This window comes from Lepisosteus oculatus, chromosome 6, assembly GCF_040954835.1.
Source record: "Lepisosteus oculatus isolate fLepOcu1 chromosome 6, fLepOcu1.hap2, whole genome shotgun sequence".
Classification (NCBI taxonomy): domain Eukaryota; kingdom Metazoa; phylum Chordata; class Actinopteri; order Semionotiformes; family Lepisosteidae; genus Lepisosteus; species Lepisosteus oculatus.
The window spans coordinates 21,795,326-21,819,605 of NC_090701.1; the positions used below are offsets into that span (position 1 = coordinate 21,795,326).

Genomic DNA, 24,280 nt, shown 5'->3' on the forward strand with positions numbered 1-24,280 from the left:
AGCTCTGCATTAAATACAACAAACAGTACAATCCTCGTTCGGGTATTATTTCATACATATTATTTCCACTGTGCCAGAAATAACAACACACAAGCATTCTTCAGTTTTTTATTCTTAATTTTTCCTTAAGAAATACATAACATTGATAATTTTATTCTGGACAATACCTCTTCTAACCTATCTTATTTCTGCAGCAAGTTCACCTTCAGTGGCACTAACAGCTTCTCATAAGATTACGCATTGTATCTTCTCTGGGTAGGAATGAAACACTACTGAAATGAGCTTGTATAAATGTCACCTCAGCTACTTGTGACTTTTATCTGACATTTCACATTGTGTAAAGGACACAGGACTACCAAGTGTTGAAAGTGACCATAACTACTTTGTGTTTTGGTATAACTCAATGTTACAATACTAATAACTGTATGCATCAATATTTCATATGATGATATCATTTGCCACCTTACATAGAAATGAGTGAAAAATCAGAAATATTTTCAATACATTTTTTACAATTTTTACCAAATTGATTAACCTTTTTATAAAATAATGTATGCATGAGAACACAAAATATTATATATGTGCCCTAACTTTTGACAAACCAAAAGTGCATTGGTTTTTAAACTTTAGGAATTTTGCACACATACTCTCCAATGTGTATTGTGCTGCAGTACCGGTTCAGTAGTTCCCCAATGCTATTCTTAAACATTTCTTGCATCCACAACTCACTGATAATCATTGTCTGTGACTCATCACATTTAAAAAATCCTTCTGTCTTTTCTACCCAGAGCTCCTGAAGGTGGAAGCTGAATAGTTCTTAGTGATGCCTGTTAACTGGTGCAGAGATGCAGCTTGCCAGGTCTAAATACCAGAGCAGCTCCTCCTACTGTATGCCTGTAGTCAGTGCAGCAGTATCCTTATGTGAATCTTTCCTCTCATCTAAAAATTAAAATGGGTCATCTTTGAATTTCTTGTCTCAGGAGTAATCCTTTGCATGTCAGCAGGTCTTGCCTAAAAGCTCTATAACAAACCACAATCAACTGGTTTCTCAGGCAAGTCGGGATACAATTTCCAATAATCTTCGGTATGCCCTCTCTCCAATAACTGTATCTGTTGTCCTTTTATGCCTGGGTTAAGATGCTCGGTGATGTGCTTGAGACTGAAACGAAATCAGAAAAGAAAATCATCAAAGCAACATGATTCAGTCTTAATCTTAGGTTTTGGCTGCCTTTTCTGATCCTCAGTAGAAAAAAGGTACTGTAGGTCAAATAGGATGACTGTGCAACTTATTTTGTTCACATTATCAATATTAGACATTCCTGCATCAGTAAATTAAAACCAATTAACTTGTCATTTCCTTATATTGATGTATTATTATGCATGATCCTAAATGTGCAAATTATCACATTTTCCAGATATTTGCAGATGTTTCGAATACACATACTGTATACAAGCAGAGATTAAGCACCATGATGAAGGATGCCACATTGTATAGAACTCAAGCTCATCCAGCCCAAAGTGGTAGAGGGATATGTTATCCATTCATTTTTTAACGGGTTAATCCGATGTAGAATCGTGGAGAAGCCAGAGCCTATCCCAGCAAGCACTGAAATACACCCCAGATGGGATGCCAGTACACTGCAGTGCAAACACAGACACTCACATACTCACACCAAAGCTAGTTTAACCAAAAGCCAATTAACCTACCAGTACGTCTTTGGACTGTGGGAGAAAACCAGTTCACCCAGAGGCACCCCAGGTCCAAAATTGAACTCCCCCAGTACTAACCAGTGTGCTACCATGGTGACCGAGAGTAGAATTCTACTAATCCACACCTCTAGTTCATATGCAAAAGCAGAACTCAGTAAAGAGAAGCCCTGGCTCTGTTATCGCTGAGATGGATATTGCTGAAAATAATTCAGTATTTAAAGCTGCTGATGTTCCCAAAAAAATTATGTTTAATATGACATGAACATCAATCCATTTTCTTACCGTTTTATCCAATACAGGGTCACAAGAGAGCTGCAGCCTATCCCAGCAAGCAACAGGCGCAAAACAGGGTACACCCTGGACACGATACCAGTCGATCACAGCGCAGACAGACACAGACATGCACACAATCACACCAGGGCCAATTTTCCCAAAAGCCAATTAACTTACCAGTATGTCTTTGGACTGTGAGAGGACACTGGACCCAGAGGAAACCAATGGAGACATAAAAGCTCCTGGTACATAGCACCTCAGGAATTGAACCCAAGCCCCCAGTGCTGTGAAGTTACGATGCTATCCACTGCACCACCGTGCCACTAGCATGACATAAACATAACACTAGAAAAAATATGAAAAAATAGGAAAATAAACCTTACTTTTCCCTTTGCAGGTCAGTTTTCCTACAGTGTGGAAGGCCATTTCTAGAGGGGCATCCTTAGTGTCCCCAAAGTGCACGGCCTTCACAGGCAGCGAGTTTTTGTCTCTGAGAAAACCCTCATCCATCCTCCAGACGTGATCATTGCTGTCACAGTTACACAGGCGCCCCATTCCAAAGCATGTACCTGTGGACAATACCAAGGCAGTTAGATTGCAATTCTTATTAGGACATTATAAAAAATGAAAAACAAAAGATCTACCATGACGTGAAACCGGAGTATGCTATCTTGTTGCAAAATCTACACATTTACATTAGTCTAATTCTTAGGTTTTGCAATGCAAATACGGTAAGACAAATTTGGATGTCAAACAATTTTCAGTAGCTAATAATAAAAGGATTATTAACACTGAACCTGAAAAAAATGCTACAGCATTAAAAGAATGTTATCCTAAGGCACTCTAATTTTGTAGAGGCTCAGAAGCCATATTCCTGTTAAGCTACGTTTGAATATTGAAGGTATTTCCTTTTAAAAGAATCTGATCTCTAATGCCTGCTAAACCTTATGCAGGTATAATGTGCTTTGCAAAAGTATTCAGACTCCTATGGTGGATCACTTTGTGAAATAACACTGATTCATACATCAATCCAGCTATTTTCTAACCACTTTATCTGATACAGGGGTGCAGGGGAGCCAGAGCCTAGTCCCAGCATGCAACAGATACAAGGCCTGGACAGGATGCCGGTCCATCACAGGGCACACACTGACTTAAACATACACACGCTCACACCAGGGCCAAAGTTCCCAGAATCCAATTAACCTACCAGTAAGTCTTTGGAATGTGGGAGGGAATCAGAGCAACAAGAGAAAACCCATGCGAACACGCAGATAACACTGAAACCATGCATACGCATGGTAAAATTAATACTTTACTCAAAACCTGGGAGTTCAAACGGAAAACTTTTAAGGGTTAGATAACATAGTAAAAAAAGACCTGATAAAATGTTGATTGCAGAAGCATTCAGACCTGTCAGCTCTGTATTTGGTGTACATACTTTTGGTAGCAATTACACAAGTCTTAGGTAAGTTTGCCCACCAGTTTTTGCAATTTTTACTCACTCTTCCTTGTAGATTTGCTTACAATGTCCCATTTTATTGAGTATCGCTTATAGACAGGAGTTTACAAGTCCTTCCACAGATTCTCTGACTGGGCCACCCAAGCACAATGCTTTTTTATTTTTAAGTCACTCCTGTGTAGCTTTGGCTTTGTAATTGGGCCCATTGTCCTGCTGAAAAGTGAAGTTTTGTCCTTCTTTTGGTCTTTAGCAAACTGAGGCAGGTTTTCTTTTGAAACTGTATTTGACTCCCCATCCAAGTACTGGCTCTTTCAAGAAACAGTTTGATGAGATCGTTGGATCAATTAGCTACTAATTACCACATGGACTACATAAGCTTGTTTGCTCTTGTTTCTTATGGCATTCATGACTAGATAATACACTGTGCTGAGTTTGTTATAGTTATAACTCTTTGCATTTAGACCAAAAAGGTTCAGTTTTATTCCACCTCACCACATAATCTGTTGACACATCTGCAGTATCAATTAAATGCTTTGTGAAACTCCATGCAGACTTTTAGATGGGTTTTCCACTCTGCAATTTAGGCCAGCTTTGTGGAGTAGACATTATATTCTTGACTCAGGGCTCCCGCCTATACTTTGGGAGCCAATTCACCCTGGCCACAATCTGTTTTCACCCCTGGGTTCTGGTACCAGGTATCGCAGTATCAGAACACTGACAAATAGATTCAAAAGCAGTTTCTTCCCCCAAGCAGTTCGCATCATTAACAGCTCAAATTAGCACCTGCACAAGTTAACACCTGCACTTTAAGGTACTGTCTTGCCTGTATTATAACGTATGTTGTCTAAATTTATTGTGCATGTCTTTTTGTCATTTGTGCCTATTTTTTTCTCTTATGTTACTGGGTACAGCTGAATGAGTAAGCATTTTAATACACTTGTTGTATATGGGAAATAAATCTTGAGTATTGAATCATGGACATTCCAGGTACTTTTAATTTATTGGAAATTTAATCAACTGTATTCACAGGGATATTCAGAGACTTCAATATTTTTTTACTCTTCTCCTGATCTGTGCTTTTCAATGAATTTCCCTGAGTTGCTTTTTGGTCTTCATGGTTGAGTCTTTGCTTTAAATCCACTACCTGACCAGAGAAACTCACACAGACACGTCTTTATTCTGAAATCATTATAAATAAAATGTATGCACACCATTTATGCATATAAACAATGCAACGCAATCTGTATCACTCTTGATTACTAGCTATCATGGCAGTAGGTTTTGCAGAAATTATATTCTGAATTAGCTTTATACATCAGAATAGAAGAGCATAAAATCTGGATTAGAGAAGGAAGCAGGCAGGAAGATGTGTGTTGCTGTTATATAGTACTGTACGTATATACAGGTACTGTATATATAGTTCATAATGACACAACTCCTTTTATCACCTCTTAAAGGAGAAATATGGTACAAAATATCAGTTGTAAGCAGTGTCAAACTGAAGGTCACATATTAGGATGTGCCGAAAATTGTGTGGAAACACTACTGAGCTCTAATCAATATGTAGTTAGAAAATCAGGAGTCAGCTACAGTATATCTGCAATTCAGTCTCAGATATTGAGTCCTCAATGCTGTTTAGCTGCCTTTAAATAGGAAGGCATTTGCATATAAAAGCACATTGTAATGAGTAAATGAGAGAGGTAAAACACTAATTCATTGTTGATATTAGTGAAAACAGTACAAATGGTGCTATATACTGTACAAAAAGCATCTTTATGTGGCTTAGACTGAAAAGACTGCACTGAAAAACTAATTTCTGGGATTAGTAGTGTGGAACTATGAACATTTTTGGATCATATAACTATCATATAATGATCTATTACATTCTGAACTCCAGTTTCTCAGAAAATGTGATTTTTGTTTCACATTGGATTACCCCCCTTTAAATGAAAAAATACTTTTACACGGTAAAATATCTTATTTGGTGTTTTCATTAATTTATTTATTAATGGTAGCTGGATGAGGTTTTTAGATAAGTTCACCACCAACAACAGGCTAGATGGGCCTTATGTTATGTTCTTATGTTCTAATGAGCATTATATAAACTAAAGCAAACACCCGTCTGCCACAAATAGATCCATGGAAAAATGAATCCATATGAATTAACCACACCAAACATGCAGACTCTGCAATAAGTGAGAGCTGTCCGTCAGGCTGACTGAGGACAGAAGCACAAGATGGCGGGCTCAGTCACCTGTCATGCCACAAGCACAGCTCCCACTGTTCCTCTCAGCTCCTCCCCAGTCCAGCATCTTCTGCCCGTCCCATGAGACCCACCAGCCCCAGCCAGACTGAACGAAGCGAGTGTGCCGACAGTCCAGCTGCAGGACGAAAAACAAGGTTCAGGCTCTGCATTTCCTCAGGGGACACTAGTTCAAAGCAGTTTAATCCAGTTTAATCCTGTCCACAGTTCAACGGCTAACACAAATGATTCTGAACACAAATATTTATCAAACATGTCCGTGAAATCTAATGACAGGGGTGTCTGAAGATTTGTGGGTATTTTATACAGGCAAATGAAGAAAGTTTAACAATTGTTTGTCTTGCTACTTTTCAGTCTAGATAAGTCTTGGCATTGCTGTAACTGGGTAGAGTTTGTGCAAATGAGTTCTATGAAATACTTAACTCTTCATAACCTGTCAATTAAAGAAAAATACCAACCTCATCATAACTTCTGATGGAGGCTTCAGGAAAGAGCTATTTTGACTTCTCAACGTTAGTTTGAAAACATTCTACAGCAGACGTTTTAACAGCTGTGCAGCTGTCTTTTCTCCTGCTCTCTGCTCCCAGCTCACCTTGACATACTGCTGGCAGGACCTGGACACTTGTGTTAAGGCGTGGAGCTGAGGGAGATCAGCTTCGTATTGGAGCTCTTTCCTGTAACAGCCTTTCTCTTCGCAAGGAGCCACACGCATGCGGTGCCCACTGTTGTGACTCACCACTGTGATACCTGAGTCAGGAGAACACAGCCCAGCAAGATCACAGATACACCTGCATTAGTGTTCTAGCAGCAAGCACAGGGCCAGCACAAGGTGGCCCAAACTCAGAGAAGTCACACTGTGGTAGAGACAATATACACAAATGGTAAAAGAATCATAGTACTACAATACCCATCAACAAAACAATCTGGAAATTGTATCGTGAAAGTGAGATGGCAAAATCTAATTTTATTTATATTTAAGCAGTAAGAGTGCTCAAAAAGTCTGTAAAAATTTGCTTAACACAGTAAAATCCAGATCCAGAGGATGAGTGCTCACAAAGCACAAAAATGTACTTCAGAAATTGAAATAAAATGTGAGTTAGGAGGTTTAGGTCCTCCCAACACCAACACAAGGTAGAATCCGGATACGAAAAATGCTTCTGATTCAACATAAAAAAGCTGGTTTCTAATTTGCCAAATTCTTATGCGCGTTTTTCGTTCCACCTTAAATGCTGCTGCAGTGATGTTATGTCGCCTTTCGCCTGTAGATGGCTCTCTTCGGTCAGTACTAATCCAGATGGAATACTGTAGACATCCTCAGTGAAAGGGGAAATCCAAATAAATAGCGACTGTCCAAATTGTATTTTTGTATGGAATATATTTCAGAAAATCGCAAACTAATTTTAAAAACTCACAATAACACGAACTTGCACTGGGAAAAGGTGATTGCACTTTCTGCTGTATTGCTATGGCCCTCCCCCCTGATTATAAAAACGTCTCACCATTCTGACACTGTGGTGTGACACACAATGTAACAGACTCTCAAAATACTGAACTATAAGAAAATGTACTGTATCGTTTTTAAAAAAAGGCCCCCTGACCATCATGTGAGGATTTATAGTCAACAAAATAGCGCACCTTCTGCTGATTTCTTGTGATTATAGAAATGTTATATATCAGGTGGGTAGCTGCATCAGCCTATCTTTCTTACACACGAAGAAAGCTCCACAGCTGAAACGTTGTGTTTCCTTTCTTCTCTTTAAGCATGGAATATATCTTTACTTGTTCCTTTGCAGCCTACGCATGCTGACGCAGCTACCCACCTGTTTTTTTAACATTCCTGTAATCGCAACTATGAATGTCCACTGTGGGCATTTGTTCCATGATTATTCATTCTGGCATATTTTATGTCATACCGAAGTGTCAAAAAAGTACAGTTTCACAACATGCTTCAGACAAGTTCCAAACTATGAAAATTTCACTGCAGAAAACAGATTTATGATTTAATTTAATTTCTCATTAAATTAATTTGGCTATACTGATCTATAAATCAATTGCTGATTTATTGAAAAAGTAGTTTTGTTTTTCTGAACCATACTAAAAAATAAATATACAGATTTAAGTTGTATCATCCATATTTATCAGCCCCCAATTTATCTGAATTAAATTATATTCTGCAATAATATTATATCTACAGTACAAAATGTATTTACTTTATAAAGTATGTATATACTGTATATGACCCTGCACTTTCATTCCCTATCATTGGCCTTTACATGCTTTTTAACAAAGCAGGTTAGCAGGCAGATCTAAGAACAATGGTTAGAATTAAAAATATCCTTTAAGGAAATTAAGCAGGGAATGGTTTAAAACTGGGAACTCTTACCTGGGATTGGAGTAACTAGATAAATGCAAGCTAGCAATTAAAAGAACAGGTGAAAAGTCATCCAAGAATGCTAGGTGCGAAGTGTTGCTTCTATTAGCCTTCAGTTTACCTGTCAGTGGGTCAGAAGCCATATCACAGTACACCTCGAACTGGGAGAGCCCCTGTCCTGGCCCATCTGGGTCAATGATGTATCGCCTTGACTCCACAAAGCCAGCCTCCTTCAGAGCTGCACAAGACTCCAGCACTGGATCCATGGTCTCTGCACGATGTCAACACAGATAGTTAAGAGAGTAGAAGTAAAGCTTTTATCTTTTACTCAGCTGGGTGCTAAAGAGTGGCACAGCGGTACAGTGGTGAGTATTGCTGCCTTGCAATACTGGGGCCTTTAATTAAATACATCTATGTGGAGTTGATATGTTCTCTCCATGGCCATGTGGGTTTACTCCAGGTGCTCCTCCCATAGTCCAGTGGTACACTGCTACATTAATTTGTTTCTGGGAAGACTGGCCCTGGTGTGAGTGTGTGCGTGTCTGTGTCTGTGTGTGCCCTGCAATGGACTGGTGTCCTGTCCAGGATGTATCCTGCTTTGTGCCCATTGCTTGCTGGGGTAGGCTCTTGCTCCCTTGTGACTCTGATTTGGAAGAAACAGTTAGAAAATGGATTGATGGACAACAGGGCAATAACTGCATGCTTTTGTGCCCTTACTCTTGTCAATTGACAGTAAAATCCATATGGCATATTTAACAACTGCAGTGTAACCTTTTTTATAGCATGGGCTAGAACCCTGTAAAGACAGGGTAACACACTTCTAACAAATACAGTACAACAGTTATGTTCAGTACATAACTCTCAATGCATCAGACAGAGGTGTGCTCTGAGCACTGCAGAAATAAGTTTCACTGGCAGGCAGTGCTGTAAAAGGAGAGTCAAGGCCTGCATGTGAGAGACTGGAAAGTTTTCAAAATTAATACTATTATCTTTGCAGATAACCCTGTAGGTTGAGCATCACAGTGACACAGTGAAATTAAGGCATCTATTAATATACAGCATCAGACAGAGCAAGGACCAATCCTGGCAAAGTCAGATGTGATGCCTCTGTCACGAACATGGACTGAGATCCGTGTCAGGTCTTGTAGTAGACCCTATGCAATGCAGTAAGAGCTGGAGAAAATAGGAGGCATGAAAAAGGGAACACACAGGGGTTTAATAGTGCATAAAATAATAGTGACAATCCATGAGACAGTGAACGGGGAAGACAAAGAACGGCATCCAAATCCAAACGGGTCCAAAGGCAGGTCAGGGTACAGTCTGAGAGTCCATTAACAAGAAATCCATCCTGGGACATGACAAGGTTAAAGGAGCTCTGGAGGAGCTAGTCTTTAAATAATACACCTAAGAAGGTACACCTGGGGAGGTTAATCACAAGAACAATAACAATAACAGGAGTAGTGGAGCGCCCTCTAGGGAGGGATGTCAGGCGTGACAGCCTCACAAATGAAGGATTTGAGGTTTGATGCTGGCTTTGGCTGAATTTCTAATGCAAATATTGGCAGGTTGGACTGGTCGTTCTAAATTGCAAGTCACATCCTGTCCAGGAGAAGAGCAGTTATGTGTCCCATGGAGGCAGGCTCCGGCTTTCCACAGCCCAGACAAGGATTTCTGATCACACATGGATGGCAAATTGTTAGCAATCAATGTATACGACCCACAAAATACAAATTTAGAAATAAATATACAGTACCGTCAGAGAACTATTTTTAATGTCGTTAATCAAGAATACTGTTGAACTGAAATCTGCTAAATTCAGTGTTTTTCGTCTTTATTTTAGTTATTTCTGTCCTCATAAAAAAACAAGACATTCAAAGGAATCAATGGAATTTCATGGTTTAACACCAAAGGTTGTTCATTACATTTGCTGAAAGACATAATCCATTGTTTTCAGAAATGAACCACATGGAGATGTTATGTTTGATCACAAAGGAAAACACCAAGACATCTCAGTTTCTAGTCATTTCTTTGTTCACACTTAAGAAATCTACAACAGCTGGAAACATGAAATAACATCTCTTAAAAGGGAATCGGATCTCGGAGTGCTTCAGTTTAATTGTGGGAATGCAGTCAGAAAATTCCTCAGCAATTAACTCCTCAACTGCTGGAAACCTAGACTGCATATCCACAAGAAGCTGTGCTTGTAAGATCAGATGTAATATTATGGATCCCCTTTAATTTTAAGTCAATTCGAAATCACACAATTATGACTGGTTTATATTTAAAATCCTCTTTCCTGAGTGCTTGAAATTTTAAATTCATATTGTGCCTGGATACATTCCAATCGGAACATGAAACGACTATGAGAGACTGAGGAATAAAAAATGTTGCCCAGCAAAAACTAGCCCAACTGCCTAAGTGATTGTGAATCCAATTTTTAGCATTGAATGGTGACATTGATTATGTCATATGAAACCATGTGTCTTCTGCTTTGCCGAATTTAACAATGTTGCCTGAACAAAGAGTGAGGCAGTTTGCTGGGTCAGTTTCCAACTTTGTGAAGAGTGGTTGGGTTTGCACAACAATATATCTGCTAATTAATTTCTAATCACTTACAGTACCTGAGACTGGGGCTCTCCTTTTTCATGTACTTACTCTATATATTAATTGACAAGACCAACATACTGTATATCTTGAGAATGTCTTAAAATACAGTATGTTACAAACTTGTTAATGAAGAAGTATGAACGATCCAGTTTTATGATGTGATTCCTCTCTATTGTGCTGAGCTGTGTTATTTATTCAGGACTGATGTACTGTACCAAGCTGTGCATTAGCTGTGGCTTAAGCTCTTCATAATACTAAATCTGCAGTGTCAAAATAGGCAATCAGACAGAGAGAATGTTTTTGGCAAGATATGACAATGTTTCCTTGGTATTCTAAGGTCAATGTGACTTGTGCTGAGTAGGAATTGCAAAAAAGTTAGTGATGGTGTTAGTGTATAAAGAGAAGGAAATGAATTAGTAGGTCTAAATGAATATAAGACATATCAGAAGTTAAGACCTTCCCAGAACATATTTGCTTTATGACCTTACTTTGTCCAGTGCAGAACAGTTTTCCAATTGTGTGGAAGGCCATCTCCATTGGCATGTCTCGGGTGTCTCCTAATCTCACCTCTCTCATGGGCAGGGAGGCCTTGTCAGACAGGTAGCCTTCATCTGAACGCCACACTTCGTCATTAGCATCGCAGTTGCATGTCTCCAAGATCACAGTCAATATGTATGCACACACTCTATGTACAGTTGTTTTTCACATTATGCTTTTAATAGTACCTATTATATAATTATATGGTATATTTCAAATATATAAAATACACACACCATTTTATGCATGCACAGTATATGCTGTTTAGAACGTACTGTACATACTTGCACTAAAACATGCAAAGCTTTTTATCATTTTATCCTTTTTATCATCCTTAAGAAAATACCAAATGCATGGAAAAATCTTTTTCTCTTTTATACATGTGAAGTCACTAAAAATACTTTCATTATTGTCACATTATTAATCGTATCAGCCACATTTGTCAAGTCACACATAATGTTTCTCTGCCCTTTTGGATGAGCCTGGAACACAGTTCAGGGATTCTTAACAGAAATAAGAGGTAAAACGACAATAAGAGTTAAGAATCCCCTGATTTCAGTGGTAGAGAATGACCTAATAACCAGTATTACCTCTCTCTCCACAGGCACATTTCTTACTGTTCGTAGATTTACTGTAGACCGTAGAGTCTTACTGTCCCCAAGAGTTCATCCTGCGTCCATCCCAGGATACCCACCAGCCCCACTCCTCTCCCAGAAACCGGGTGTGGCGACATTCCAGCTACGCAGAGAATTGTGGGAGGTCTGTGAGAATTCTTCAACAATAAAGGATTGTCTGGACTATTGAAGGGACAACTGCTAGGAGGGGGTGTAGTCCCTTCACTCTGTTAGCATATATTAGGGGGGACTGGAGGAGAAGGGAGTACCAAGAGAAAACCCACACCAACGCAGGTAATACAGTACATGCAAACTCCAAACAGGCAAAGGCACTTCTAGCACTCGGAAGGTTTGAGGCAGTACTGGATATGCTTTTGGTAATGGATTCTAATGGCTTTTCTTTCATCCCCACCTGGGCTGCCAATCAGCTTGACTCACTGCTACAGCTCAATCATCATACCAGCAGGGGTATGAAAACATACAGTATGGGCCTTCCTGTGCCCCCGTCTCCCCCAGGCTGTACGGACCTGTCCTTGCGGGCAGACTCCGCTGCTTAAGTTGATGGAGCTGGGCTACTCCAAGTGCAGGAGCTGCACAGACGCAATCCCTTCTTGCGGGAAGACCTGTGGCAGGCCACTGCCCTGCGGCTCTGCAAGTGAGCGCTCTCGCGGCTCGTCCGGATCAGCTCTCTCCCCGCCGGTCCAGTCTTGATATCGGGTTAGTCTTCCCGATTCGCTCTCGTGTGGTGGAAGAGAACTGAAATGGTCTTTAAGCTGAGCAAAACGAAACCGAAAACATTGATTACCTTTAGTTTGACTTTGAAGAAACAGTTTAAATAATTTAAGTTTTCACTTCCTGATGCTGTACTATTCAAACTGAAGTTTTGTCTCGGATGCATAAATTGGTAGTTCGGGCAATACAATATTTGGAATACAGTATTTCTCTTGATAAGAAAATATCTGATCGTTTTTATGTGGAGAATGCAGTCCACCTATTTTCCTTATGTTTTATCTGAGTATGGAAGTACAGTAATGGCCTGTTTAATACTTTATCCTTGCTTCAGCTTTAAACCACAGTCCTTTTCTCTTCATCTGGATTGTATATTCCATTCATTTCTGTGAAAAACTTTGCCATGAAGATAGCTGTGGTCCTTGTTCTCTGACTTCCATCATCAAATGCAGACGTGGCTTTAAAACCAAAGTGAACACATCCAAGACAAGTATAAACTACAAGGCTCTCCCTGAAAATAATGCCCCATATTAAAATAAAAAGATTTCTTACAGATAAATTTCTTTTTGCAAAATGTAAGAATATTCCTTCAGATCCTCTCAACAATTGTAGAATAATAACACTAAAATTTTATGAAACTTAGGATTTGTTTCTATCTTCTTTATCTGAAACAGTTTCCTCAAGTTAGTTTATGTTAGCTTCAGGGCTAAAGATACAGTAGTAAGTTTAGCATTTTTTTGTACATTGAACATCAGAAGAAACCTATTGCTCCCTTTATGCTTGAATACCTTTAGAAGAATAATGTATTCATATTTTACATATTGATTTCATTGTGTGTGTCATGATTAATTGTACATTCATGACTAACCTTCATACTTGAGTGACTTTGACTGTTATATAAGCCCTCATTTACATCTTCAATGAGAGTTGATTGGACAACGGTGACAGTTATTGGACTTCTTGAATGTCAAATCTGGTGAAAGAAAAAGCAAAGCAATGTGTGCCTTGTTTGTCAAGAGAACAGCACCTTTATGCCATTCATATACTGGAGCAACATCTCACGTTTGCTTGCAAGCAGTGGAACCAAGTCCTCTTCAGCATTATATTAAGTTTTTGTTTAGACCGCGCTCATGCACGTCAGCAGAACAACACATAAATTGTACATACCAATTGATGGGCAGGTCAAAGTGTGGTGGTCTGGACAGGACTGTCGGATATCTACAGAACACAACTTGTAATTATTGACGGTAGCTTCACTTTACAGGGCTCCTGTACATTGATATAGTCCTGTGCCCTGGCTTGTTTCACTTCCAGAGTCTTCCCAACATGACAGCATCCTCATCCTGTTTGTATAAGTCAAATGGTCGTTTAGGGGTTCCAAACACAATGGGACAGAATCCCACAAGACAGCATCTGCACCTCAGTGCTTGTGTTACTTCTAAAGGTGCCCACATGTACTATTAACTTTTGTAGATCAGTAGAGCCTCTGTAAATGAACACCGTTGATGACAAAAGTTAAAGGCATTATGTTGATGTGATCTCTGTCTAGTAAACTGTTGCATTGGCTATAAAAGATTATTTTTATTATATGTTATTGTTACAAATGGGGGAGGGGGGGTTACTAAAATGGTGAAAAGAGATTGTCTGAGCGGTTTAGTCAATAAGTGAAAAAATTCTTCATAAACCCCAACTTGTAAGTGATTTCACCAGAATATACCCGGGCGGTTGGTATAGTAGGAGGCACGTGAATTATTTCTCTGCCAGAGCTTTGTTGAGAAGAGCAATAATCCAGGCACACTTAGTTAAACAAATATTTATCAAAGTGAGGAGACAAACTATACTACACACACCAAAACACACAACACACAAGTTACTCTATGTACAATATTTACAAACCAGGCATTTCATAGGCCTAACATTCTGGTCATCCAGAAAACCCCAGACTGCTACTAGTACTAAGCATGAAACCCTTAAAGCCTACTCATGAAATAATAAGAAAATATCTGCCTTCTAACTAAATACAAAGCAACCTACAGTTAAATGTCTCTTTCTCCACCCCGGATTGCCACAAAATAAATGGGAGCCTATATCCCTATCCATAAAAATGTACCCTACGCAGCAATGACATTTCTTACTCCGGTACCTTTTACCCAGGAAGCCCAAGTTCTCTAAAAACACAGAATAGCAAGGTTTCTCTAACAAGGTTCAAATATTTACTGTAGCTCTAGTCAGGTTTTGTTTGGATGATCATGAAGTGGGGGCTCTCGCCTGGTGCCAACAACTGTGGACTCTTGTCTCTCCTCTCCTTCTTCCTTGCTTTCTATCCTTCCCTCCTCTTCTTGTTCATTCATATGGTCTTTTATTGTGTTTCTGTACTCCTCATTGACAGTCATTACACCACAACTTACTTAGGTATACTAAGGTACACTTTAAAATTGTTTCTGCTCAAGGGACCCCCTAGACCTCAGCAAACATCATTTCTGCTTTGAAGTGAGAAGTGTTGAAAAACTTTATCTTTAAGTGTCACAAACTTTATCTGAAATCTGAGAGACACTTCTCAGTCACCTAAAACTGTAACATTATTTTTGCTGATAATAACATAATGAACCTATTGTAGTTATAAGTGGCAAGTTTCTTTTAATATATTTTGGAAGCTCCAAAAAGTAAAAATAGTTTTTATGTATAATTATGTGGGATTAAATGGCTGAAGAATGTTACTAGGATGTATGTCCATGAAGAACTCTGTGCTTGCTTCACCAGCTGTAAAGTACAGATATTCAGTAACACAGTTTCCTTTAATCTCCAGGAAGTTCCATGCTCCACCATCGAAAGTGAAGGTAAGCTTTTGTCCAGTGGATAAAGAAAATATTAGGTGTTTTGATTTACAAGTCTTTATGATGTATAACTGACAATTGATGATTTTTTTTCTGCTTTTTTGAGTATGGGGGACAAAGGGGCACTTTTAATATTATTAAATATATGTGTCAATGTGTACACGTGTTTGTGAGAATCATTTCTTCAGGTTGTGGCTGAAGAAATGCTAAAGAGGTGGAGGTGGTGTCAATCTCATTTACGCACTAAAAGATGGAAACTCGTTTCACCTGAAAATGTGAACGACCTTGTTATGACAGCCTTGGAAACATACTGTACATGGAATTCTGGCTCAGATCTCAGCATTTTTTTTAGCCCTGGAGATCTACATAGTTATGTTGTCTGCTTTTTTGTTCAAATAATGAGCCCTGTGATACATGGATCAAAATGGTAGTTCTTTGCATGTTATGAAATGAATGATTATGAAATGATAATTCACTGCTTTGTAAAATATTTAGTAAGCTAGGGCTCTTGCATTGATTTTGTTACTTTATATATCTAATTTATTTTGGAGCTTAAAATAAGCAGATATTCATCCATTAAAATTAACCATCACCCTCAAAACAAACAGCATCAGTATAAGATGTATTTAAGTATAATAACACTTTAAGAATTTAAGAAATTATGAAGAATTGAAGAAGAAAACTAATCACCTAATATATTATCTGTTTTAACTTTATAAATCCTTACCAGTCAGTGATACCTCTGAGTCATTCTTCAATGAACATCACTTATCATCGACTGGCCTGTGCAGTCACAGTAGTACCTGCATCTCTCTCTAAGTCATGTTGCTTAGTTCTCTGTCTTCTGCAACTATCATAGAGTAGACTTAATCATCCATTAGATTTTTTTGTCAAAATGAGTATCAGTTTCTCATACGAGCAGGATAAGAACTTTGGTTATAATGAAATCAAACACAAAAGAGGTGCTTTATCTCTTCACTCTGTGGAGCCTTTAACATGTTTAACTATTAAATACTATAATATAGATATCATGTTTTCTAAGTGACACAGTGGTGTGGTATTTATCTCCGCTGCTTCTCAGTTCTTGGTTACTGGATTTGATTCTAGCCTGGGTCTCTATGTGTGGAGCCTGGACGTCTCCATGTGTTTGTATAAGTCCTCACTTGCTTCTTCAGTTTCCCACCTTCCAAAGGCATAGCCTAGATTAATGGGGAACTGCAATGCTATTTTTTTATATTTTGGGGTTAGAAAGAGCATTGATGAGTGCATTTCAAACGACATTAAAAGTAAGATGTACACAGTAACTTATAAAACCTACAAATTACATCATAAATTGACGAGATTTCCAAGTATTTACAGCACCATGTTCTGTGATTCTGAACAAGGCAACAAAAGTTCGGTGACATGATGTGGCCTTATTACATTGTAAAGAAGCACTTACTCTTGTGAGTAAATCTCTTTTAATCCAATAGAAATATTGATCTCAGCTTTGTGAAGGTTTTGTGAACAAATACTACTTTCTTGTTAACTCTGCATGCGGATCACGTTGGAAGATTACTGCAGTGAAATATCTGCTACTGTACTTATTTGCTCGTACATCACATTAGTCATTTCGGTGACTAGTGAGCAGGAAGGGTTGCATCACATCGCAATTTGTAGGAACTCCTATGTGTGTTCGTGACTTTCACAAAGCTCACACTTTTGTACTTAATTTGAATTTTGTTAAATTGTTCTATAACATCAATAAATGTATTGTTTTTAAGGAGATTTAATAACCAGTCTGAGAAAGTGAGATCACAGTTCCCTTTAACTGGTGCGTATAGATTGTACCTCTGTGTATGTGTCTTGTGATGGGCTGGCTTCCTATCTAAGTGTGTCTTGTGCTTAGAAGAGTGTATTTGTATTGCTGCAACCCTTAGAAATAAGCAGCTTTATTAGAATAGGAAGGTGGTTGAATCGTTTTTCTGTATTTTGAAGGTCTTCTGATTGCTTTACATTACTGTAAGTGATTACCCAGACACCTCTCATCTCTCATTGCAGGTGAGTTTGTGTTTACTTGTGAGTAGGGGTGCAACAAAAAGCGTTCTTGTGGCCGACACAATTGTAATGAACTTTGCTGTATGGTGAGTGTGAAAGCATGATTGTATCATTGCAATGTCATGTTTTAAATCCCAGATCTTGAACTGCAATGAACATAAAACACAGAGATAATCTCCTCAACGTACGCGCTGTACTCTTATTGGAATGCTTTCAATTAACTGCCCTGCAGATTTACTGATTACATTGTGTGCCAAGGTACAATGTGTAACCTCTTCTGTTTTTAGCTCAGATAGAGATCTGAGAGTTTGTAATAAATGAGAAACCTGTGTTATTGCCAGTGTTTGATTAAAATGGTTGTGTTGTAGAAACTTGGAAGCACTGGGAAAAGGGAGTGCTAAAATACGCAGGCTTCCCCCTCTTCTTTTCAAAGATGCTTAATCATCACCATTTGAGACACCATCATCACATCTGCCTTTCACAGAAAATCTTGTATAGCCAAACTCCGAACAATGCAGCCAACTATCACTGCTCATTGTCCATCTGTACATCTTTGGTTTTCTTGACAGTAATAGTTCCTTTTTAGTCATAAAAGACATAGACATAAGGTCCTAGTGGTAATCAGCTTTTTGGTTTTGTTGAGACAGCTCTCCTCTACTTGAACTTGAACTTGAACTTGAACTTTATTGCCATATGTAACCGGTACTGGTACAATGGAATTCTTACTTACAGAAAGTCTCTCGATTGTAAAACAAGTGTAAAAAAACAAAACAAAGTGCAAACAGTGCATCAAGACAATGTACAAACAATAGACAATGTGCAAGTAAACATGCAGGCAGTTTGAATGTAAACAATACAGACGTGTAAACAATGACTGGAGACGTACAATAAATACATTTCAATGAGGTAGATGGTGATGGTGTGGGTGTGGTCCGAGGGGGATGGATAAATGTGTTCGCCAGTCTCACTGCTTGTGGATAGAAGCTATTGAAGAATCTAGTGGTAAGTGTCCATATGCTCTTATATCTCTTGCCTGAGGGCAGTGGGGTGAAGAGCTCATGCCCTGGGTGGTGACTGTCCTCTGTGATGGCCAGAATTCTACCACGGCATCGGTCCTCATAGAGCTGTTTAATCTCGGTGAGACCGCAGCCGATGATCTTCTGGGCCATATTGACCATTCTCTGCAGTGCCTTTCTTTCTCGCGAAGAGGTGTTGCCATACCACACGGTGATCCCGTTGGTGAGGACGCTCTCGATAGTGCAGCGGTAGAAGTTCACCAACACATGTATTGGCATCCCCCATCGCTTGAGGCACCTCAAGAAATGAAGGCGCTGCTGTGCCTTCTTCATGATAGAGTCAGTGTTCACAGTCCAGGTTAGATCTTTAGAGATGTGAATTCCCAAAAACCTAAAGCTGGTGACTGTTTCCACTTCCGTTCCATCAATACTGAGTGGGCTGTGAGTGTGTGGCCTGTATCTCCAAAAGTCCACTATTAGCTCTTTCGTTTTCTTTCTGTTCAAGTCCAGGTTATTGTTTTGACACCACCTAAGCAGCTGTACAACCTTATGAAGTTACTTTTTACCTTATGAAGCTTGTGAAGCTGTGATGACATAAACTACATTGTGTTTACAATTAACTGTAGCTTCATTATTTGATATAAGCACTTGAAAATACAATTGGAATAATTAAGAGACCGTTTTTTCTGTGACGTCTTTTATGGGAATGGAATTAAGGTTGTTTTTATTTTATTTTTTCTTCCTGACATTGACAAGATTGGGGGATCAGTGGTTAAGTTTTGCTAAACACCTCTAACACCATTGTTTTCCCCTGACAGGACAGGGAGCACAAGTGCTCTCTGATCTGTGGGTATAAACTGAACTGTGGTCTGCACCGGTGCCAGGAGCCTTGCCACCGGGGAAACTGCCAGCCCTGCTGGCAAACCAGTAAGTACTCGGCCCTCTTCTCTGCTGTCCAGTTGCCAAGCTTAAACAGTGGCACAGTGCAAAACCGGGACCGCAAAGACACGTATTTCCCGATACAGGTATCAACATTTCTCTACTGCTGTGCCCCGAGATGAATCAAGAGACAGGTGTAGTGATATGATTGGTGGAGGAAGCTTACTGTATTTTCACAATTCGAAATTGTAACAGTAAATAGTGAGCATACACTAAGCTTCCTCTACCAATGCAGTTCCCCCCAGCGAAGTTTTGAATAAAACATAAAAACAATGTGCTGAAAAATTCCTGAAGCACTGACATTTCACTACAACATGGACGATCCCTGAAATATATGAATAAAATCTAGTAGTATTTCTGATATCTATTTTCCCTCGACACTGATCCTGGGGGCATTTTGATGCTTAGTGCATCCCAGTCCATGCATGCACTACTCTTATGTTGTGCTCAAGTTTTTTTTTGTGTGATTTGTTGTGTGTTTTCTCTGCGTTATGTTTAACCATAATGACAGGTTACCACTTTTTGTTTAGCAGAGTAAAATTTCAGGTGAAATTTTACTTTGCTAAACAGTGATGACTTCAATGAAGAAAATTACAGTTTTAGGTTGTATTGAAATATGGCAACTGTTTACCAAAGATACCTTCAATGCACCAATTTCTGTGCACACCATATTGAGGTTAGCCAAAACACAACTCTTATTACCTTAAATAATGCTTTGAAATGAAATGACTTGTGACAGATGCAATCCAAGGAACTTGATCTTGCTAAAACTTCTTGTTTTTATGTGCAGAATGTAAATTAAGCCATCAGATCTGGCAAATCCTTGAGCTTCTTGAATGACATGCTGTCCTACTCATTCAGTTCAGTGCCTCTCTAATGGGTTGGGGGCCTGTGGTGTGCTCAAAATCAACCCCTGCTTCTGTGCCATCTCTAAGAAAAATGTTATTTCACTCTCAGGCTTTGATGAACTGACATGCTATTGTGGAGAAACGGTAATCTACCCACCAATCTCCTGTGGTACAAAACCACCTGAATGCAAAAACCTTTGCACCAGAAAGCATGAATGTGATCATCCAGGTAAGACCAATCAATCTTATTCATTATTTCTATATTATATTGTTACTATGTAGGAATGGGAAATAAAGTTGAGGGGTAAGAAAACAATTCGGGCCTGTGAGGTTTTTATACTCTCTACTATAGCTCTGCTGGAAGAGCAATAAATCAAGTCAAAACTGATGTCAAACAAATATGTATAGTAACAATAAGATAACACAACCAGACAACAGAAAACATTATACAACATGCAAAACTAGGTGCTTCAGAGGCCTATTCTCCTGGAATCCTCCCCCTGTTACCTGAAACACTGCAACAGGCACCTTAACAGGCCAACAAGAGAAGAACCCTGTGCCCTAAATGAAAAATATAACCCTAAAGCACCCTTTCTACAACATACAGTAGATGCCTTAAAGTGAATGGGAATCTGTCTGAGGATCCTACAATATGGCAGATTTGCTACATAAAAGGGGGAGTAAGGTCTGAATAATAAGGTTGAGATTACCTAGAAAGAAAGAATGCATGCCACAAGCTTAGAGAAAGAGGAGAGTGATAGTGTTCCTCTTCCTCCCTGTGCCCTCAATTTCCCTGTCTTCTTTCTGTTTCCTCCTTGCTGTCTCTTTCCTGTCTTTTATGCTACACTCTATAGCTCTTGAAGGGTCAGGTGGTTTGCCAAGAAGTTAATTAACCAGAGTATATTACTAGAAGATCCTTTTTGATCATATTTTTTACTATGCTTATCCACAGCTAGGTAAATACCTCAAACAACATTTATCATTCCAAGACTCAAGTTCAAAAAGGTTTATTGGCATGACCAGTGAATTACAGTTGTTCCAAAGCAGATACAATTAAGAAAACATTAACAAATGTTTATAGTACAAGCATATTATCAGAAATTTACTTACAACATATCCCTCTCCGTTTAGCCTTTTGAGTAGCGCAATACCATCTGAACCAATTTTATACTTTCCCTAATGGTTATATTTATATTGTAATTATTTTATAATAGATTTAAGCGCATCTTTTTTTCCAACCTTAGGTAGAGTTGAGTGTATTGAATGTTTGCAAAGCAAGAATACTAAGATTACTGAGGTATTTTAATGATCTAGCAAATTCAAAGATATACTGATGCTTTTGCATTTGTCACGCCCTCTGCAGCCAGAGGGCGCTCCTTCTCTGTCCTGTCCCTAGTTTCCGGTCTGCTGTCCTTCCTGTCCCTCTCTTCCTTGGGCTATATATTTCCGGGTCTTGCACTCTGTCCTCGCTCAGCATTGACGTTCAGATGTCCTGAGACCCGCCTAGCACCAGGGCGCCCCATGTCCGCTCCCTGAGGGCATAGGTTTCTATACGGCATTCCTGAACTCTTTGCACTAATGAGCCCGGGCCTTTTTCCCGTCTCGCCGCTACGCATATGGGTCTTTTTCTGCTCTCCTGCTCCCCACGGTTAGTCCCTTCGGACGTCCGTGACAGCATTGTTTTTTACTTAACTAAAACATGCTTTATGCTTTGTACTATTGAGATTGTATTACGATGGTATCATGGCACTATATCAGAAGTTATTAGTAGTTAAGCTAATGACTTGTTGCAACCCAGAGGAAGTTACGTGATTATGCGAACAGTGAATAAGTACTTGTGCCGTCTTCTCTGGTTTGTGTTTAAATAGGTAACCATACAGTTCAATGTTCCCTAGAACACTTAAGTTGGGATTTAAAAATTTCCCTAAACAGATAGGTGCTAACTTTTAAATATTAGGCATATAATTAATATATATATAGAAATCTGTTCTGCTGGAGCATGCTGTTGAATTTCTAGCCTTTCTGTTTGAAACAAAACAAAACGAATTAAAGGTTAATTTAACTTAATTAGGAAGATTGAAACAAACACCATACTTCAGGCATCCTGTTCCTTGACAGCTCATGGCATAGCGATAGTCCATGTTCAGAAGAGTGACTTCAGGCCAGCAGGGCCCAGTCAGATCACCAGATGGGTATTTCTGGTGGTTGATGATTCTGGAGTTTATTCATTTTCTTATGTGAAGACTTGTAATATCCAGCACCTCTTACTTTGTATAAGAGCCTGTAGGTATTTTAAGTTTGAACTGTATTGTGCTGTTACATAATAGAACCTTAACTGTGTCCATGTAACTGTCCTTCATCAGTTGGGTCTAAGATTGTTTCAGATGTACTTTAAAAAGATATGACTGTTCTTTTTTGTTCTTCCATTAGTGTTTCATAACTGTCACAGCGAGGAGACGTGCCCTCCTTGTACCTACCTCACCTAGAAATGGTGTATGGGAAACCATGAAGTGAGTAGATGAATGCAGTTTACAGTAGTGCTTTGTTTTTTAGAAACCTGTTTTATCTCAGCACATTTTGGGTAATACAACACAAACTGTAATGACACAAAGCTGACTTCCTTTTAGCAGACTCTTATGAATATAACCCCCTTCTCACCTATAGAAAAATGAACTGATGAATATTTTTGAATTGTGCATATATGTATAGCCAGTGATCCTTATAAAATAGACTTTATCCTTAAAAATAGGATTTATTAATAGACTAATATACAATAAACTAAAACATACCAAAAATAAAACATAATCCCTTGAATAGTGCTTTGATGCAGCAATACCATCAAAGATGATTGATGCAGCAATATCAGTGCTGTGTCCTGAGAGAGCTAGAACTGTTAAGATAAGATAGGATCACTTTATTGGCCATATACATTTTCTTGCATTAGGAATTTGTGTTTTCGCATACCCCAACTTGCTCTCCATGAGACACGCAGAAAGGGAGAGAAGCTTGGGGTCAGTGCACAGGGTCAGCAATTTATACTGCCCTTGAGCAGTTGGGGTGAAGGGCCTTTGCTCAGGAGCCCAACGGAGTAGGAGTCCTCTGCTGGCCACAGCTGGTTACTTTTTTCTTATTGTAGAATAACTTTCTGACCTGCAGCCTGGAGACTCTGTAGAAATTGGACAGCTGGTTACAAAGAAGGAAATGAAAAAAGCCAGGTATTGCATTATATTTCTGCCAGTGAATGTTTCTTGTGAGACTTGTAATCTGAAATAATTGAATTGCCAACACAAAATAAAAATGATGCTGATCCTTATGGTCCTTTAAGTTAGTAGCCAGTTGCTGGCCCTGAGATTTAGGATTGTCCATCCTAAGCAGGGCCTCTGTGTTTTTCAGGTTTATTTTTCCATCCAAGCCCATTAAATGTATTTTGATGTGTGCCTGAAGTTCAACCAATTTACTGAGAGGCGTTTAGGGCATAAGAAATAATGCATCAAATGAATACTGGGCATTCGTCATGAATAGCGTGATCCAGTGTTATATTAATGCCTCTTGGTATATGTTATATGTATCGTATCATGCAAAATCTATTATAATTGAAATATTACAGCATCTTCTTAATTTTGCATGTAATTCATCTTTCATTTGTTTTGTTATTGACCTTTTTTAAAGGTCACATAAGAGCACATGCATCTGAAACCTGTAAATGTGTCTCATGTTCTATGTTGTAGGTTGGAATGTGAAATACCTCTTTGACATACAGGATCTTCACACTTTCTAGCTGGTTGAATAGGTTGTTAATGGAGATACCTGGCTGTGCAGTTCTGTCATGGTCACATGTCTGGGCTAGATTTCTAAATTTTAAGTCCTCCTAGTATAGAAACAGAGTAAACATGCTCTCACCATGGGTCAGAGCTAGAAGTGACCCTATTCTAGCACATGGCAAGCTGTGCTTTAAATGTGAAGTTTTATGTTCAACTGTGGTGTGACTTCCTGACTTTCTCCCTCCGCCTGTAAGGCGCTTTGCTGAGGCTCTGCAGATAGAC

At 39.0% G+C, this 24,280-nt stretch overlaps 1 protein-coding gene and 1 long non-coding RNA gene across 2 annotated transcripts; one reads left to right on the plus strand and one right to left on the minus strand.

The window, feature by feature from the left end:
* Positions 1-162: 162 nt before the first annotated feature.
* On the minus strand, positions 163-11,953 carry LOC138239378 (neurexin-4-like). The gene is made up of 7 exons (XM_069190829.1): positions 11,873-11,953; positions 11,172-11,334; positions 8,198-8,347; positions 6,298-6,452; positions 5,697-5,823; positions 2,367-2,552; positions 163-1,159 (listed from the first exon to the last, which is right to left on the minus strand). Exons 1-7 carry the CDS (start codon positions 11,951-11,953, stop codon positions 1,122-1,124), a joined length of 900 nt encoding a protein of 299 aa, XP_069046930.1. The 3' UTR covers positions 163-1,121.
* A 7,324-nt stretch (positions 11,954-19,277) lies between these two features.
* Positions 19,278-22,695, plus strand: LOC138239349 (uncharacterized). The gene is made up of 3 exons (XR_011189804.1): positions 19,278-19,377; positions 20,347-20,466; positions 22,668-22,695. It is a non-coding gene; the product is annotated as an uncharacterized lncRNA (long non-coding RNA).
* Positions 22,696-24,280: the final 1,585 nt, after the last annotated feature.